This window comes from Orycteropus afer, unplaced genomic scaffold (genome assembly GCF_000298275.1).
Source record: "Orycteropus afer afer isolate SDZICR_OR568_19922 unplaced genomic scaffold, OryAfe1.0 scaffold00157, whole genome shotgun sequence".
In the NCBI taxonomy this organism is placed as follows: domain Eukaryota; kingdom Metazoa; phylum Chordata; class Mammalia; order Tubulidentata; family Orycteropodidae; genus Orycteropus; species Orycteropus afer.
The window spans coordinates 7169494-7189936 of record NW_006921744.1 but is presented as its reverse complement, the minus strand read 5'-3'; the positions used below and the strand labels follow the sequence as shown (position 1 = coordinate 7189936).

At 42.0% G+C, this 20443-nt stretch overlaps 1 protein-coding gene across 1 annotated transcript in view; it reads right to left on the bottom strand.

Annotated features, from left to right (window-relative positions):
* Positions 1-219: 219 nt before the first annotated feature.
* Positions 220-20443, bottom strand: part of RUBCNL (rubicon like autophagy enhancer) — a 61080-nt gene continuing 40856 nt past the window's right edge. The window contains exons 9-13 of the mRNA XM_007946371.1: positions 13662-13900; positions 12722-12783; positions 6347-6500; positions 5105-5195; positions 220-332 (exon numbers count right to left, since the gene is read on the bottom strand). Coding sequence (XP_007944562.1) covers positions 220-332; positions 5105-5195; positions 6347-6500; positions 12722-12783; positions 13662-13900 — 659 coding nt within the window. The remainder of the gene's footprint in view (positions 333-5104; positions 5196-6346; positions 6501-12721; positions 12784-13661; positions 13901-20443) is intronic.

Sequence of the window (20443 nt, the reverse complement as noted above, 5' to 3'; positions counted from 1 at the left end):
CAGCAGAACCACTGAATATCTGTAAACAAAACCACTGGTAAACTAAACTTACTAACAATCTACATTTTTTTAAAAGTAACAAATATATATATATAATAAAGAGAATATTGGTCAGCTTTTTTTTCCCCTAACTATACAAGACCTGAGATGTAAAATAACGTTACAATAACACAATCTGTAATAGGTGTGGTAAACAGTCTTTTGCACAACGTTCAGGTATCACGTTGCTGTGGAGGGCAAACTTTCCGTGACTCTTCTCCTCGCCGTGATCCTCGCACACCGGGGGCACTCAGAGGACTGGAAGCACTGCTTGTGAAAACAAGCTCTGCATGCTGCAAGCAAGGACAAGAGATCAGCAAACGGGCGACCTTGTTTTCTCCTATGCATATGTACAGAGCTCATCCCCATTCTGGGGAGGGCGGGGGTCTGGAATGAATTGTGTCCCCTAAGAAGAGATGTTGAAGTCCTAACCCCTGTAGCTGTAAACATGACCTTGTCTGAAAATAGGGCTTTTCTTCTGTTATCAGTTAAATTTGTTATTAAATAGGGTGGGTTTCAATCCTATAAGCCTTTCTGAATGGTGTCTTATAAAAGGGGAGAACAATGCAGAGCAAAGAAGAGTGAAGAAAATGTAAGAGTCAAGGAAAAAATTAGTGCAAAGGACTAATGGACCTCACGAACCACAGCCTCCACCAGCCTGAGAGCAAAAGAACTAGATGGTGCCCAGCTACCACTACCAACTGCTCTAACCAAGATCACCAGAAGGTCCTGGATAGTGTAGGAGAAAAATGTAGAACAAAATTCAAAATCACAAAAAAGACTAAGCTTACTAGCTTGGTAGACTGGTGGAACCCAAGACTATGGCCCTTAGATGCCCTTCAAGTCTGGAACTGAACCCACTCCTGGAGATCACCTTTCAGCCAAAAAATAGACAAGCCTCTAAAGTGAACAATAACACCTGTGAGGAATGTGGTCCTCAAAACAATTAAAAAGGCAGCGTTTGTCCGAAAACAAAGTTGAGAAGGCAGGAAAGATGGGTGAACGGAAACAAGAAACCCAGAGAAGAAGTGGGAAAAGTGCTGTTACACTGAGGGATTTTCAGCTAATATCATGGAACAAAATGTGTATAAATTGTTGAATAAGAAATTAATGCACTCTGTGAACTTTCACCCAAACCACAATAAAATGTTAACAAGGTGAAAAGGAAAAAAAAAAAAAATGCATGGGGAGGAGAAGAATAAACAAGGAAATAGTCATGCACAGGGGAAAGACAGACTGCAGACAAATGCATCTATAAGCACAAAAGGAATGCCAACTAGGTGTATATATCCTAAAGAAGGGAGAGCCGTGACAAGAACAGACATAGGCACACCCATGTTCATCGCAGCACTATTTACAATAGTCAAAAGATGGAAACAACCTAGATGTCCATCAACTGAGGAATGGATATCTAAACTATGGTACATACACACAGTGGAATACTATGCAACCCTAAAGAATAATGTAGAATCTGCAAAACACCGCATAACGTGGATAAACTTGGAGGACATTATGCTGAGTGAAATGAGTCAGGCACAGAAGGACAAAGATTGTATTAGTCCATTATTGTAAGTCAAGGAAAGGTTTATCTGTAGAAGGATATTTTCTTTGTTGGTTACCAGGGGTGGAGAGGAGGGCAGGGAACACTGTTAGATAGGTAGAGATAAGTATTGATTTGGGTGAAGAGAAGGGCAATGTACCAAATGTGAGTGATCAACATGGTAGCACTGAGGAAGAGGAAAACATAGAGAGGTACATGGGAGGTACAGACAACAAAGATGAACCCTTTTGCACATACAGTACTATGTTGTCAGTGAAGGCAAACATGAGTATATGGGTGGATAGATAGGTGGACAGGCTGAACGATTAGGTATGTCTATGAAGCAGGGAGTGTACCCAAGACCACGTATAGGGTTGGCAGACAATGGTCCTATAAGTGTATTTGTACGATCTGAATTCCCAGGTGTATAGTAGAGCTGACAAGGGGCAAGGTTGTAGTCACTTCTTGGTCACAGCCAGCTACCCAGAGGGACCACATAGTTGAAGCTGTGGGCTTGGGACCACAGTTGCAGGGGACATCAAGTTCAATTGGCATAACATACTACACATAACATTGTTCTACCTCCTACTTTGGCAAGTAGTGACTGGGATCTTAAAAGCTTGCAAGCAGCCATCTAGATGCAATCGTGGGTCTCTCTTCATGCAGAGCAAAGAAGAATGAAGAAAACCAAAGATTCATAGAAAGAATTAGTCCTAGCAACTGGTACACCATGTGATTTGTAGCCTATATGACTATGAGACCAGCAGACCTGGATGGTGCCCGGCTACCACAGTCAATCACTCGGAGGGGGATCTATGTAAGAGATCCTGGATAGAGAGGAAAAACAATGTGAAACAAAACTCAAAATCATTTGGAAAAAAAAAAGGGGTGGGGGGACCAGGTTTGCTGGTCTGATAGAGCCTGGTGGAACCACTAAGACTATGGTCCCTAGCTGCCCTTCAGGTCTGGAATTGAATCCATACCTGTGGCTGCCAGCCAAACAAAAGAGAGGCGTAAGAGTTGAACATTTACCTGAGGTAGACACACTCCTTGGAGAGAACAATGATGGGAAAAAGAAGGGCTGTTTGTGCACAGGGAGACAGCTCAGGGGGCAGGAGTGCATGGAGGGATAGCACTGGGAAGAGTTGACTATCGGGAGGAAGTGGGAGGGGAGCTGTTGCATTGTGGTAGATTGTAGTCAACGTTATGAGACAAAGTGTATGTGAACTGCTGTATGGAAAGTCAACTTGCTCTGTAAATTTCACCCAAATCACAATTAAAAAAAAAAAAAAAAAAGGAATGCCAAGGACTGCGGGCAGCCACCAGCAGCCAGGGGAGAGGCATGGGACAGTCAGTGCCTCTCTCAAAACCTCCAGAAGAAATTGATGTGGCTGAGACCCTAATTTGGATTTCTAGTCGTCAGAACAATGAGAAAATAAATTTTTGTTCTTAAAAGCCACCCATTTTGTGGTATTTCATTATGGCAGTACTAGGAAACTAAGAATGGAACTCCGGTGGCATAGTGCCTTTGACAGCTAAACAGAAGTCGGGTGGTTCAAACCCACCAGCCACTCCTAGGAAGGAAGATTAAGCAATTTACTTCTGTAGAGATACTGCCTCAGAAACCCGAGGAGGGGTCTCTATGAGTCAGAAATGACTGAAGGACAGTGATTTTGTTTTGGGAACTCTGGTAGCATAGTGCCTAAGGCACTTGACTGCTACCCAGAAGGCTGGTGGGGAAGGTTGGGCAATCTACTTCCGTAGTGATAGCACCTCAGAGACCCAAGGAGGGGTCGCTATGAGTAGGGTCCAACTCCATGACTCCACGGCACATAACAACAACAGAAAACTAAGATTCCAAGGTCTTCCCACCCACCCTCCTCAAAAAAAAAAAAAAAAAAAATCCAGGTTGTTGAAAGTCATAGGAATCAGCAATCTCCAATAGGCTGTGACATTAAACTTAGAAAGCTTTGTGCAGTGGACACAGCAGTGTGCTCATGCAATCACCCAATGATTAAGGCACGTGTTCCCCCAGCTGTGGAAATACTGATGGCTGATAGCTTTCAAGAGGCCATGCTCCTTCTCTGGAAATGGCCCTGACTGGAGAGAGCTGCCTCACCCAAGGTCCACCCTCCCTGGGGCCAGCTTACACCCAAAACCAAACCAAGTGATGGTCAATGTGGGGTTTAAAGGCCCACCTGGCCTCCTTGCCCCAACATTAGACAATGCTGAAAGTCACCCTTGACTCCAGAGCTCCCTGGGAGATGGGCTGAGGCCTTTGGTGCAACTTATTCCTCTGCCCAACCCTGCTGCTTTCAGTCCCCACAGGTGTCGAGCCTGGGAACATGCCACAGGGAACTTTCTGCACAAACCCCTGCCCTGCAACAATGATTAATGTGCTAGGAGAGTGTCTCAGTTACCCAGGACACTCAAGTAAAAGAAATACCACAAGCGGGTGGATTTAGGGAGCAGAGATATATTTTTCTCATAGTTTAGGAGGCTATAAGTTCAGATTCAGGGCACTGGCTCTTGGTGAAGTGTCTCTCTGTAAACACAGGGGGACTCCTTGTCTCCTTCAGCTTCTGTAGCCCCAGCATGCCTCAGTTCCTTGGTCATCTTCATGTGGCATCTAACTTCCCCAGTGTGTGCATACTTGTCTCTGTGTATTTGCTGCTCCTTGTAACTCACAAGTGTTTAGATTTAGGACACACTCTACACTGATACAGACTAATTAACATAACAAAGAAAGCTCTATTTCCAAACAGGATCACTTCCACAGGTTTAGGGAACAGGACTTTAACACATCTTTTAAAGGACAAAATTCAATCCATAGCAGAGACCACATTGGAGGGACCTCCAAAGTGGCCTGTCCATATTGGGGGTAGTGGCAGAATTCATAACCCAGCTCTCTTCCCTGAAACAGAGATTAGAGAGCACAGGATTCCCTCAGCATTAATATCACAGAACAAAGTCAGCAATCCTTTTCTGTAAAGAGCCAGACAGTAAATGTTTTAGGCCTTATGGGTGGTATGGCTTCTGTAACAACTACTCAACTTGTTGTGGTAGTGCACAAGCAGCCAGAGGTAATCCTTCAAAGTTGGGTTTGTCTATGTGCCATTAAAAAAGCAGGCTGTAATGTGTCCATCCCTGGTGTAGAAGAACTGGGGCACAAGCAAAGGGACCACCTCCTCCACCCAAACCCTGTATCCTTCATCCTTTATCCCTGCCCCACACAAAGTGGTGCAAATGGTTTTGTGTTTACACTCAGCTGTTAACCTAAAGGTTGGCAGTTTGAACCCACTCAACAGTGCCACAGAAGAAAGGCAAACTGCTTCCATTAAGATTACAATGAAGAAAACCCATTGGGGCAGTTCTACATTGGGGTTAACATGAGCAGAACTGACTCAAAGGCAACAAGTTTGATATTGGTTTGTGTGTGTGAGCACCACTATTACCTCCAATCCAACATGTAAGCATACACCAGCCTCATTATGGTTAAAGAAGGAATACTGTGTGTAAAGATACCTGAACATCTTCTACACGTTGCAGTCTGAAAGGGGAAGATGACAGCTGTGCTCTGGCAAAATTCACAAATGAAGCCCCTTCCTTGACAGAGCTGAGAGAGGAGTCAACAGAGGTTAAAATCATCACCAGAAATGTCTCTTAAGATAGAGAAACTGACTTACCACTTTACAGAACTTCATAAGCATCACTTTTTGAATGTCTATGTTTCTGACTTCCAGAAGTGAATGGATTGTATCTCCTATAGCAATTATGTATCAGCACATTGATTCTGCACAGAGAAATTTCATATCTAGGCAGTTTGAGGCACCAGAGAAAGATCATGATTTTAAATGTGTTCATCTTTCTTTTTTCCATTATGGTAAAACATATAACATTTGCCATTTTAATCATTTTTGAGTACATAATTCAGTGACATTATGCTTACCACATTGTGCAACCATCACTACTGTCCATTTTCAAATGTTTTTCCATTGCTGTAAACAGAAACTCTGTGCCTCTTAAGTAATAACGACCCATTCACTCCTCCTTCATCCCAGCCCTCCAACCCTGGTCACCACTAATGAACTTTGGTCTCTATGCATTTGCCTATTTCAGAAATTTCAGATAAATGAGGTCATATATAAGGAGCTCTGGTGGCGTAGTGAATGAGGAATTTGGCTGCTAACCAGATGGGTCAGCAGTTCAAATCCACCAGCAGCTCCAAGGAAGAAAGATGGGTGATTTACTTCTGAAAAGATTTACAGCCTTGGAAACCCAACGGGTATTGCTATGAGTTGGAATCTACTCGATGGCAGTGAATTTGGTTTTGTTTTTTTGGGGGATCATACATAGTATTTCTCCTTTTGTGTCTGACTTCAAATGTGTATTCTTAAATCATCTTTTTCTTTCTTTTCCCCTACACTACAATTATTTGATCTATGTGGACACAGCCCCTCCTGTCCTGATAATCCTAAATCCATGTACTTGAACTTGGCAGCAGGGGGCAGTAAGAATCAAGGAAGGCCCCAGGCAAGGGTGGGCACCCAAGCTAAGAAGTCAGCTGACCCTGACCTGCATCCCCACTCTGCCACTTACCAGGATGATGATCCTGGTTCTGAGCCTCAGTTTTCTCATCTGTAAATTTCCCCATCACTTCCCATGGGACTTGTGAGGGCTAAAGGAGGCAATGTGCAGAACACCCCAGCATATCTCTGGCATATAAGGGACAATTCAGGGATGCACCTGTGTTCAGCAAACCCTCACCTCACAGCCGGCCACATGCAGGAGGGAAGCTTTCAAAAGCTCCTTCAGCAGCGGCGCCAGTAGCCCTCTCTTGATCCTGATCAAGTCGTCCAAGGAAAACAGGTGAAGTTCATCAGTCAAATGTCTTGGCACCCGCTCAAACTCCTTTAATGTGCTGCCAGAGAGGAAACAAAAAGGAATTCCAGAAACCACCCACACAGCGGCAAGGAGAGAACTGAGGCCAGTTGTTTTCTGCAGGTCCTCACGCTTAATTTTTTTTTTTTTTTTTAATTCAACTAAGGCCTGGCTCTTTGAAACCGAGGGGGTTATGGTCATTCCACTCCCAAAGGCCATGGTCCTACCCTTTCAGGCTGAGGCAGCTCTGCTTCCGTTTCCTTGGTTTCTCCACTTCTGCCGATTAATGCCGAAGGCAACCCACTCTGCTGGAAATCTTCCTGCCCCAAAAGCACTCAGCGTTCTTGCTCCATGGGCCAGCCAACCTGCTACTCCATTTCATGCTGATCTCTTCACCAATTAATGCCCAAAGGCAACCCATTCCACCAGGAAGCCGCCTACCCAGTGGCACCCGGCTTTCTCCTCTGTGGGCTGGTAAGGCTGTTGCTGTTTAATGCTGGTCTCTGGGCTCTACTACTGCTGTTTCTCATGCTGGCCTCTCTGCCAGTATCTCTCTGCCAAGTCTCTTGGCTCTGCTCCTGCCATCTCTCATGCCACATGCCAGGGTCTCTCTGCCAGGGTCTCGGGTCAAGGATGCACTCCACTCCTGTTTCCACATTTTAGGTATCTGTCAGAGCAGCACCCCACTCTCTCAATACCAAATTCTGTTCTGGTTACCTAGTGCTTCTCTAACAAGAATATACCATAAATGGGATAGCTTGAACAAACAGGAGTTTATTCTCCCACAGTTTGGAGGCTATAAGTCCAAGTTCAAAGTGCCAGGCTCTAGGGGCTATGTGAAAGCCCCTCGACCTTGGGCTTAAGTTCTGCCTCTTAGTCCCGGGCCACTGAAGCTAGAGACATCTCTTCACTCGGGCAGCTACTGGCTGCTGAGGCTAATAAGCCCAAGGTTGACAAATCAAATAGCAAAGTCCCAATGTTACCAAACCACATGGCAGGCCATTACCTCAAGTCCATTTTTTTTTTTTAAGTCCCAAGGTTGGCAGAGCATGGCAGGCTGCTGAACAATGACACAGCTACATGCAGGGTCCAAGTGTGCCATAAGCTAGAGACCATTCCCAAAGCTGCTTCTTATATATGGGAAGCAGACTACATACCCAAAGGCAGCTATTCAGCTGCCTCACAGTAGATTCCACCATGGAGTTGATTACCAGTCTCATCATGGGAAATATTACATCCAGCTGCCCAGCCACTCAACCAGGCCTAGCCAAGTTGGCACACAAACATAACCACCACAAATAAAAAGAAATCTTCCCAAGAAAAACAGTTAACCTTGTCACTACCCCTTTATATTTTGCAAGTTTGCTTGGAAGCTATGAAATTAAAATTCCATAGAAGCTTCTTCACAAAGCTGAACAAGCAAAGAAATGTGTCTCTTGTAGCCTTCCCATGAACACAGCAAAAGGAAACCGTTTTTCTGGGTTTTAAAATTGTGTAACCTGTGAACTTAATCAAAAAGGAGAGACAGAGACAGAGAGAGACAGAGAGAAATGTACTGCTTAGAGAGACTGTCATCTGAGAGACACGGCTGGCTAAGAGACACAGCCGGCTGAAAGATACCAAGCATGTTCCTAAACTTGAATTGTAGCCTGTTGCCTCCCTAATAAACTCCATAATTTGTGAGTTCTGTGTGGCTACTGCAGCAAACTACTGAACCCAGCAGAGAGGTGGTGGGTGCTGCAGGAGGGATAGTTGGTATTAATGATAGTAATAGGGCCGGAAGGTGGTGGCATGTGTGGCATCATAACAGGCCTTGGGCTGCTGATGGTGATTCTGTCTTCTTTTTGTGGAGTTAGAGGAGGTCAGGAGATGCCACCTCCTTGCCCCTTTGGCACAAAAGCAATACATCATCATCAAATAAAATAAGAAAGTAGAAAAAGCTTTAAAAAAAATTTAAGCAAAAATAAAACCACATGATCCCACCATCTATAACAAAGTAATCTTACCTTCTTCCCTTGGGAAATCTACTCTTCTTCTATGTAATATATTGTGAAACCCTATTTATGTCAATAAATTCAGGCCTATACCTATATTGGCTGTATAGTTTCTATATTGTTGTTGTTGTTGTTATGTGCCGTCGAGTCGGCCCCGACTCATAGAGACCCCTCCTTGGGTTTCCGAGGCAGTTTCTATATTATAGATACGGTATTAACCATTATTTTATAATTAAGCACCTAGATTTTTAATACCTATCTTATTATCATTTAATTACTCTTTAACTAAATCTCTGACCACATCTCTAGTTAAGCCTTTAGGATAAACTTCTAGAAGCGGAATTTCTGGAGGCCATGATCTCTCCATCGTTTCATAAGAGGTTAAAGAAAAAGTCACTGACTAGAGTTGTTGCATCTTATACTGCCCATTCTTCTAGCTCTCTTTAAATTTTATTTATTTTGTTGTTTTTGTTGAGAATATACATAGCAAAACATACACCGATTCATTTCTACATGTACAATTTAGTGACACTGATTACATTCTTCAAGTTGTGCAACCATTCTCACCCTCCTTTTCCGAGTTGTTCCTCACTCATTAACATATACTCACTGCCCACTAAGATTTCTATCTAACTTTTCCCAGTTGCTGTTGTCAGTTTGATCCCATATAGATAGCTCTTAAAAGAGCATAATGCTGAAGGCAGACCTTTTTTACTAGTGAAGTATTGTTTGGTTTGAAGAAGACTTCAGGGGATATTTTTCATTTAAGGTTTAAAGATTATCTTAGGGCAATTCTTTCAGGGGTTCATCCACCTCTGTGACTCCAGAAAGTCTAGAGTGTACGAGAATTTTAAATTCTGTTTTGCATTTTCCCCCTTTTGATCAGGATTCTTTTATGTAATCTTTTATCAAAATGGAAGCCAGGCCCCATCCAGTTCTTCTGGTTCTATGGCAAAGGAAACAGTTGTTCATGGAGGCACTTAGCCACCCATTCCATATCCTCGTCCTGTTCCTGATTCTCCTACTTCCTCTGTTGCTCCAGGCAAATAGAGGCCAACTTTTGTGCCTTGCTTGGATGGCCGCCAGCAAGCTTTTAAGGTACCATGCGCTACATGCAAAGAACTAGGAGGTAGAAAAGAAACACTAAATACATTATTAAGCCAATTAACTGAGATGGTCCATGAAACCATAGCCCTAAACCTCCAACCCAAGAAACCAAATCATATAAGGTATTTGGTTGTACATAAGCAGCCTTTACATTTAATTTTTTTTAATTATGTAAAATATATATGACACAAAATTGGTTATTTTAACCATTTTAAGTATATAATTCAGTGGGACTAAGTACATTCCATGGATGTCAGAAGGGACTCTGAAACTTGCTCTTGAATGTAGAGTAGCTAAAATGATGGGAGAAATGATGAAGTAGAAGAGCTAAACAGAAGTTTTCAAAAGGCAGCTCAAGAAGACAAAGTAAACTATTATAATGAAATGTGCAAAGACCTGCAATTAGAAAACCAAAAGATAAGAACATGCCAGCATTTATCAACTGAAAGATTCGAAGAAAGAGCTCAAGCCTCAAGTTGTAATTCTGAAGTATTCTATGGGCAAAATGTTGCACAACACAGGAGCATTAAAAAAAAAAAAAAAGGAAAGAATATACAGATGTACCAAAAGTAAATAGTCAACATTCAACCATTTCAAGAGGTAGCTTATGTGCAACAATCAGTGATATTGTAGGAAGAAGTCCAAGCCACACTAAAGGCACTGGTGAAAAAGAAACTCCAGGAATTTAAGGGATAGCAATTGAGATGTTTCAACAAATGGATGCAATGCTAGAAACACTCACTCATCTATGCCAAGATATATGAAAGACAGCTACCTGGCCAACCAACAGGTATAGATCCATATTTGTGCCCATTTCAAAGAAAGGTGAGCCAGCAAAATGCATAAATTATCAAACAATATCAATACTATCACATGAAAGTAAAAGTTTGCTGAAGATAATTCAAAAACAGTTGTAGCAGTACACTGACAGCCAGATTCAGAAGAGGGCATGGAATGAGGGATATCATTGCTGATATCAGATAGATCGATCTTGGCTAAAAGCAAAGAATACCAGAAAGATATTTCCCTGTGTTTTATTGACTATGGAAAGTTATTCAACTGTGTGGATCATAAGAAACCATGGATAACATTGTGAAGAAAGGGAATTCCAGAACACTTAATTGTGCTCATGTGGAACCTGTACATAACCAAGAGGCAGTTGTTCGAACAAAACAAAGGGATACTGCAGGGCTTAAAATCAGGAAATGTGTATGTCGGGGTTGTGTCCTTTCACCATACTTATTCAGTCTGTATACTGAGCAAATAATCCAAGAAACTGAACTGTATGAAGAAGAATGCAGCATTAGGATTAGAGGAAGACTCATTAACAACTTGTGGCATGCACACAATACAACCTTACTTGCTGAAAATGAAGAGGACTTGAAATGCTTACTGATGAAGATCAAAGACTACAGCCTTCAGTATGGATTACACCTCAACATAAAGAAAACAAAAATCCTCACAACTGGGCCAATAAGCATGGCGTTCTGATGATGTCATTGTTAAGGCATTGGCTGCTAACCAAAAGGTCACTGGTTTGAACCCACCAGTTGCTCTGCAGAAGAAATAGGAGGTAGTCTGCCTCTGTAAAGATTGGGAGTCACTATGAGTTGGAATCATCTTGATGGCAGTGAGTTTGGGTTTTGGTTTGATGGACCTATAAGCCAATATCATGATAAATGGAGAAAAGACTGAAGTTGTCAAGGATTTCATTTTCCTTGGGTCCAACATCAATGCCCATGAAAGCATCAGTCAAGAAAACAAATGCTGTATTGCACTGAAAAATCTGTGCAAAAGCCTCTTTAAAGTGTTAAAATGCAAAGATGTTGCTTTAAGGACTAAGGTGCACTGACTCAAGCCCACGGTATTTTCAATAGCCTCATATGCATGCGGAAGCTGGACAATGAATAAGAAAGACCAAAGAAGAAGTGATGCCTTTGGATTATGATGCTGGTACAGAATATGGATCATGCTATGGACTGCCAGAAGAACAAACAAATCTGTCTTAGAAGAAGTACAGCCAGAATGCTGTTTGGAAGTGAGGATGGTAAGGCTTTGTCTCATGAACTTTGGACATGTTGTCAGAAGGAATCAGTCTCTAGAGAAGAATATCCTATTTGGTAAATATGTGAGTCATAGGGAGTCTGAGAATATAAGGAAGACCCTCAATGAGATGGACTGATACAGTGGCTACAACAATGGGCTCAAATGTAGCCATGATTATGAGGCTGGTGTGGGACCAGGCCTTCTTTCATTCTGTTGTGTTATGAGTCAATGGCATGTAACAACAACAAAGCACATTCACAATGGTGTACAACCATCACCACAATTGAGTCCCAAAACTTTCTATCACCCCAAACAGAAATTCTGTACCCACTAAGTATAATTCCTCCTTCTGCCCTCCTCTAGCCCCTGGTAACCTCTGATCTATGTCCAAACTCTAATTTCTATCTCTATGAATTTTCCTATTCTAAGTATTTCATGGAGTCCCTGTGTAGTGCAAACAGCACAATTGGCTGCTAACCAAAAGGTTAGAGGTTAGAATCCATCCAAAGGTACCTTGGAAGAAAGGCCTGGCAATCTGCTTCTGGAAAAATCAGCCATTGAAAGCTATGGAGCAGTGTTCTACTCTGACACACCTGGGGTATCCACCATAAGTTAGAGCTGACTCAATAGCAACTGTTTCCTGGTAGGTATTTTATAGAAGTGGAATCATACAATGTGTGTCCTGTTCTGGGATTCATTGTTCTTAACAAGTTAAATTCACCACTGCTGAGTTAGAAAAGGAACTTGGATGATGTAGTAAGTAAGGCATTTGGCTGCTAACCAGAAAATCAGAAGTTCAAACTCAGCAGCTGCTCTGTGCGAGGGAGAAGAGGCAATCTACTTCCGTAAAGATTTACAGCCTTGGAAACCCAATAGGGGTTACTATGAGTTGGAATTGACTCAATGGCAGTGGGTTGGAGTTAGAAGGCTTAGTAATTTTAATGGGATGGTCTGCATTCCTGAAGAAGGCATGATGTAATTGCTCTGCTAAAAATTCTGTGTAATGAGGGATCCTGGACCAGCCACTCAGAGGATTAGCAGATGTGTAGAGGGAAGGCAGACTCAAGGCATCATCCTCCCAACTCCCAGGCCTGGGACCAGTCCAAAAGAGTACCTTTCAGCAAACCTGCAGGTCCGTAACAACTTCTTGATATGAAAAAGCTTCTCCTGCATTTCCTAATATGAGAAACCAAACAGGGGGAAAGGGTTAAATTTTATACATGACACTGGAAATGTGTCTCTCAAATATAAACTCTTTCTTCCAAATGTCAATGCTTATTCTAACTTGAAATGCAAAGACTCTAAAGCAAGCCTTTGAATGACACCGTCTCTATAGCAGGGGTTCATTCAGAACTGAGTCCACAGACCTAGAAAAGGCCCAGGGTGGATTCAGGTTTTATGGAACCTGAATCTGACAAGCTTAGGAGCCCTCTTTAAGAAAAACACAGAACTAAGTAAGCACAGTGTCTTAAGCACTTGACTGCTAACCAGAAGGCTAACGGTTCAAACCCACCAGCCACTCCTCAGAAGGAAGGTTGTACAATCTACTTCTGTAATGATACCGCCTCGGAAACTCAAGGAGGGGTCGCTATGAGTCGGATCCAACTCAACTGCACATAACAACAAGAAGTATAAAAGCTGTGTCCCTGGGTGACACAGATCGTTAAGCAGTTAATGGCTAACTGAAAGGTTGGCAGTTCAAACCCACCCAAGAGGTGCCTGGGAAGATGGGTCAGGTGATCTGCTTCTGAAAGGTCACTGCCTTGAAAATCCTGTGAAGATGTTCTACTCTGCACACACAGGGCTGCCCTGAGTCCCAACAGACTGGAGGGCAACTAACAACAACGACAATATGTGTAAAACTATGTATCAAGACAAAATTCCATGCAGGGCCTTGGAAAAAGGCTGTGAAGCTTAAACGTCATTTGATTTACCATAAATCTGCCCCGTGGGGTGCTTGTGACCACACCCCAAAACTAATGTACTGTGTGTTTTCTGAGGCAGGACCTTTCCAGCGGGCAGGACGTGCTTTCTTGGTGGAAGCAGCTGCTCACCCTCACTCGGTCCAATTCCTTGGCTTTCGCATAGAGGCTGTGGCTGATTGTCAGCACATTGAAAATGGGCTGGTGCCATATGCTGTCCAGCAGCCTTTTGGAGAAATTGCTGACGTAGTACTTCCGGAAGTCCCACGTCATCAGGATGCGGGCAGGGATGCAGGACTCCGCGTATGAGTGGCAGCAGTCACAGAAATACTTCCCCAGATACTCGCAGTAGCGGAGCCGCTTCACAAACTCTGCAGAGCACAGAGGAGGGTGACCATCAGCACGTGACCCTGAAAACACACCCTTGGCCGGGGCCCCTCCCACTCCAATTCATACTCAAGGTGTGAAGACTCAGATTATTGTTTTCATGCTGCTAAGGTCATAACGTAACCTAATGGTGACTGGGAAAACTCTGGAAGGTGCTTGGTTGAAAATGGTCTTAAATTATGGACATTATGAGCTTTATACCAAACCAAAACCAAACATATTGCCGTGAAGTCAAATCTGACTCACTGCGACCTGTCCTTGGGTTTCCAAGGCAGTATCATAATGGAAGTAGATTGCCCTATCTTCCTTCTGAGAAGTGGCTGGTGGGTTTGAACCATCAGCCTTCTGGTTAGCAGTCAAATGCCTTAGGCACTACGTCACCAGAGCTCCTTTATGAGCTTTATGGATGCCAGTAAATAGAAACTAGTTGCCTTCAAGCCAACTCCTACTCGTGGCAACCCCAGATACTTAAGAGCAGAACTGTGCTTCACAGGGTTTTCAATGGCTGATTTTTCAGAAATAGTTCACCAGGCCTTTCTTCCGAGGTGACTCTGGGTGGAATTAAACTGTCAGGCTGTCAGGAGCCTAATGTATTAACTATTTGTACAACCCGGGGACTCCTCAGTAAATACATTCCTAGATTTAGAAGATGGACATTTGAAACTACAGATCGCATAAAAAGATAAGATTTGAGGTCTGGAAACTACATGGGAGTCCTGGTTCCATCTCTCCCTGGCTGGAAGTCTCAGTCCAGAATGTCTTCAGACCTCTGGGACCACAAAAAGCAGTAACAATAAAAAGTACCACCTAGGAGCTGGATGAAATGACATTATACATATGAAAAGCAACTTACAAACTGTAAAGCAAAGCACTACATACATAATGTTAGGAATTTTCATCCAAAAGACTTCCTGGATATATTGATGAGAAAAAAAAATACAAAACTGTATGAAGCATAGGAATAGGCAGCCCATGACAGAAGAAATACAGACAGCCACTAAAGATATGAGAAATGTTCAATCTCAGCAACACAGAAATGCACCTTGAAACAGTGAGATGCCATGCTTTCCCTCTAACTGTCAGGAGGGCATTTTGGTAATATGCTTGAAGTCTTAAATGTGCAACAGCAATCCTACTTCTGTGACTCCAGCAGACAGAAATGCTAATATGCACACATGGAGAATAGAAAGATGTTTATTGCAGCTCATTTATAATGTGGCTGGGAGTGGGCAACCTAAATGTCCATTAAGAGGCATCTGGTTAAATAAGTACATAATGCCATACAGACTATAAAGCACATGTAAGAGAGTGGAAAGTGGACATCCAAGTACAGATATGTGTACTATCTCTATTTTTGTTTTTTAAATATACATATACATACAAACAAAATCTAGAAGGATATCCACCAAAAAGCCAACAATGGACACTTATGTAGAGTGGAGGCAGAAGACATTTTTACTTTGCGCTTTCTATTTGCTAAAATGAACATGAATTGATTTGAGAAATATCTCTAACAAAATATTTTGACAAACAAAAAGTACAGAGACTAATGTGACAAATGCCTGTGTACCTACCACCAGCTTAAGAAAGACAACATGACAATTCCGTTGAAGCCTCCTATGTGCCCCTCCATCAACACTAGAAGTGAACATGAGTGAGTTTAATATTTATTGTTCAAGAATGGACTCATGTGTTTCCTTGCAGTTAAAATATCATAAAGAATGATACAAATATTAATATATATATTGTGAAGATTAAATGAAATAATAGATGGGAAAGCATCTCTGGTGGTATAGTAGATAAAGCATTTGGCTGCTAACCAGAAGGTCAGTGGTTCAAACCCATTAGCTGCTCCACGGAAAGAAGTTAGGACAATCTACTTCTGTAAAGATTTACAGCCTCAGAAACTCAATGGGGGTCACTATAGGTCGGAATCAACTTGATGGCAGTGAGTTTGGTTTTGGGTGGTGTAGTGCCTAAGGCATTTGACTGCTAACCAGAAAGCTGGCTGTTCAAACCCACAGAAGAAACTCCTCAGAAGGAAGGTTGAGCAAGCTACTTCCATAGTGATACCATCTTGGAAACCCAAGAAGGGGGTCGCTATGAGTCGGATCCGACTCAATGGCAGTAGGTAGGTATACATTCTAAGTGTGGGAAAAAAAAAAAAAAAAAACAGTTGCCATCAAGTTGACTCTGACTCATGGTGTATCAGAGTAGAGCTAGGCTCCACAAGGTTTTCAATACCTGATTTTTCAGAATTAGATCACCAGGCCTTTCTTCTGTGGCACCTCTGGGTGAAGGTGAATCTCAAAACGTTTGGTTAGCAGTGAAATGCATTAACTATTTGTACCACCTGGAGACTCCTATTCTAAACACAGTTTCCTTATAGAAATGACTTTAAATATAAACAAAGCCTGAGTGGCTGCACGAGCAAACCTTCACTGATCATAACTCTGTTCCTGGCTCAGGTTAAATGTGTTAAATACATTCTCATGCTGTGCTTGCAACACTATAAGGTAGGGACTATTATTTTCCTATTTCACCGACGAAAACACTAAGCAAGGTTAAAAAACAGGCCCAGGGACACAAAAAGCAGTAAGGGGAGAAGGCAGGATGCCAACCCAAGCCTGGACTGCAAAAGCTCTAGCTTGTAGCCATTGTGCCTAGCTTCTCTTTGGCTGCATTCTGTCTGAGAGGTGGAGGGAAAGGGAGAGAAGCTGATGGCTTTGCACTTGTCCAAATTATCCCTCCACTCATACTTAGAGTTGATATGTAAAAGCAAGTATCAAACCCTGGATTAATTATATGACATCCCTCTAGAGTTGGTAAATTACTGGTTAAAATTTTATTAAATTCCTAATGGCTATGTCTAAATCCTCAGATTTGAAGCTTTGAAAAGTCTGTTGTATCTATTTCCTATTCCTAGGAGCTCTGGTGGTGTAGGGCCTAAGGCATTTGATTGCTAACCAGAAGGCTGGTGGTTCAAACCCACGAGCCACTCCTCAGAAGGAAGGTTGGGCAATCTACTTCCATAGTGATACTGCCTTGGAAACCCAATGAGAGGTCACTGTGAGTCAGATCCAAATCAATGACAGTGAGTTAAGTAGTTATCTATTTCCCACCCTGGATAAAGATCTCTGAGATAGCAGACTATTGAGTATTTCTCTGCTTATGATAGACTTTCAATGCATTTTATATTAAATTAGGCAAAAGGTAGAGATATCCCCTGGACCCTGCATTCTACACTTCTGATCAAACCTAGCAAGATGGGAAGAAAATGGAGGACAGATGGACCAGGAAGTTTTCCTGATACAATTCATCTTTCCCCTAACATCTAAAACCTTACTATTTCAATATTCATTCATCACATCCCCATCTGTCAAATGTCAATAAATGAATACTAAGTCCCAGGCATTATACTCTCAATACAGAATAAATCACTTCCAATTCTTCAGATTTTCTCAGTCTTTAGTTAAAAGAAAACAAAGTATCCTAAACCAGTGGTTCTTGACCAGGGGCAGGGAACATCTAGCAATGTCTGGAGACAACTTTGCTTGTCACAATTAGAGGACTGCTTCTAGCATCTCATGAGTCAAGGCCAGGGATGCTGCTAAATGTCCTACAACACACAGGACAGCCTCTCACAACAAAGTACTGAGGGTGAGAAACCCTGCCCTAGACCAACACAAAAAATGTCATCTTGAAGAATTATATCTGATAGGGCGTGGTGAGCTTCATGACTCATAGCCATATCCTCTTAGGATAACCTTCCATATTAGCACTTGTGATTTTATTCATGACCTTATCATTTGTTTCTGTCCATCCTAAAGCAATATAAACAAACATATCTGAATAAAATCTGGGAGAAGAGAAAACACTACAACAAACCTACAATGTGGGACGTTCTATGAGACAATTGATCTTGTCTTATCAAAAGTCAGTGTCATGGGACAACTGAAAAATATATGTTTGGTGTGGCCACACACACACACATACACACACATGGAAATATATATATAACCAAAAAAAAAAAAAAACTCACTGAATGAAAATGGAACCAAAAGGGTAATAATGAGAATGCTCATGCATTGTCAAGAATGTAACCAATTCACTCAACAACTTGTTGAACAGGAGCCTAAACTGTTGTTTAAGCCTTCACCAAAAACACATTATTATTATTATTATTATTGTAAAGTCAATGTCATAGTGAAAACAGGTATGGGGAGAATAGTCTAGAGCAGCACTGCTCAACAGAACTTTCTCTGATGAAATAAATATTCTATGTCTGTATTGTCCAATGTGGCACCAGCCACATGTGCCCACTGAGCACTTGAAATGTAGTTAGAATGACTGAGGAACTGAGTTTTTAATTTTAATTAATTGAAATTTAATTTGAAGGCACATAGGTTTATGGCTACCATACTGGAGAGTACAGTTCTGTTGTTGATGTGTTAGGTGCTGTCGAGTCACCTCTGACTCCTAGCAACCCAATGTACAACAGAACAAAACACTGCCCAGTCCTGCACCAGCCTCACAATCCTTGCTATACCCAAGCCCATTGTTGTAGCCACTGTGCCAACCCATCTCATTGAGGGCCATCCCCTTTTTCGTTGACCCTCCACTTTAGCAAATCAGACAATGTCTCAGAGCTATTCGTAAAGTTTTCTAGTAATATATCAGACAGTGTTTCACGTCTATTCATAAGGTTTTCACTGTCCAATTCTTTGAGAAGTAGATGGCCCCTTCCTTCTTCCAAGTCTGTCTTAGTCTGGAAGCTCCACTGAAACCTGTCAACAATGGGTGACCCTGCTGGTATTTCAAATACCAGTGGCATAGCCTCCGGCCTCACAGCAATTTGCAAGCCACCACAATACAACAAACTGACAGATGAGTGGTGGGAGTATAGTTCTAGAATAAAGGTAACTAAAGGAACATCATAATAACTAAATGCAATGTGCACCCTTAATTGGTACCAGGATGGAAAAAATAGCTATAAATGATGTTTTGAGGACAGCTGAAATAAATATTGACTAGTATTAGATGGCGGAGCTCTGGTGGCGTAGTGCTTAAGGCAAGGCTGGTGGTTCAAGCCCTCCAGCCACTCCCCAGAAGGAAGGTTGGGCAATCTACTTCCGTAGTGATATTGCCTCAGAAACCCAAGGAAGGTCTATGAGTCAGACCTGACTCAATGGCAGTGGGTTTGGTTTTGGTTTTCGGTAGTAGTAGATAAAATGAGGGAATTATTGTTAATTTACTTAGGTGGGATCATTGTTTATTGCCTTTATTTTTAGGAGACAGGCACTAAAGTATTAAGGGGTATAATGCCACATTGTTGGCTGCTTATTTTTCAATTCAGTGTGTATATGAGTATGTGGGAGACTGAGGAGACATAACAACTAAATGCAATATGGGATCCTGGATTAATCCTGAACAGGAAACAACATTAGTGGAAAATCTGAGGAAATCCAAATGAAGTCTGTAGTATAATTAATAATATTTTACCAATATGAGTTTCTTAGTTTTGATCATTGTACTGTGGCTGCGCAATACACTAACATTAGGGAAAGGGAAGTTGTATGCACAAACTCTGAACTATTTCTGCAACTCCTCTGAAAGTCAAAAATGATTTTAAAATAAAAACTTTAAAAAAAATAACACACATATAGTATATATATATTACATGAAGAGACAGATAAAGCAAATAGTGTTACAGACTGGATTGTGTGCCCCCAAAACATGTGTTGGACTCCTAATCCCTGTACCTGTGGATCCCATTTGGGAATACGGTTTTCTTTGTTATGTTAATGAGGCCCCATCAGAAAAGGATTAAACCTAAATACTTCTGAAGTATAAGAAGCAGCATAGACACAGACACACAGACACACAGACACACACACACGAAAAGACAGATGCCATGTGAGGATCGTCTACAAACCAAGGAACCAAAATATATCTGAAACTACCAAGGAAGGAATCAATCCTAATTTGGATTTGCAGCCTCCAGAACTATGAGAAAATAAACTTCTGCTCTTTGAAGCCAGTCTGTCTTCAGGCAGTCGGCTTCCATACAAATTTAAAGCCTTGGAAACCCTACAGGACTGGCCTACTCTGTCCTACACAGTCGCCATGAGTCGGAACCAACTCGATGGCAGTGGGTTAGTATGTTTGTGATGATTGTTACGGCAGCATGAGGAAACTGAAAAACAGGGTGTAGGAACAACTGTTGAATCAAATTTAGACAGTGGGTATGCCATTCATTTTAATATTAATTCAATTTTTCTATATAATTTAAGTATTTTTTAAATAAATAGTTTAAAACCAGAACAACAACTGGTTTAGGTCATAGAAAATCAGAAGGGAAATTTAAAGTATCTAATATTGGGAGCTCTGGTAGCATAGTGGCTAAGACACTTGCCTGCTAACCAGACAGCTGGCAGTTCAAACCCACCAGCCACTCCTCGGAAGGAAGGTTGGGCAATCCTACTTCCGTAGTGATACTGCCTCGGAAACCCAAGGAGGGGTCGCTA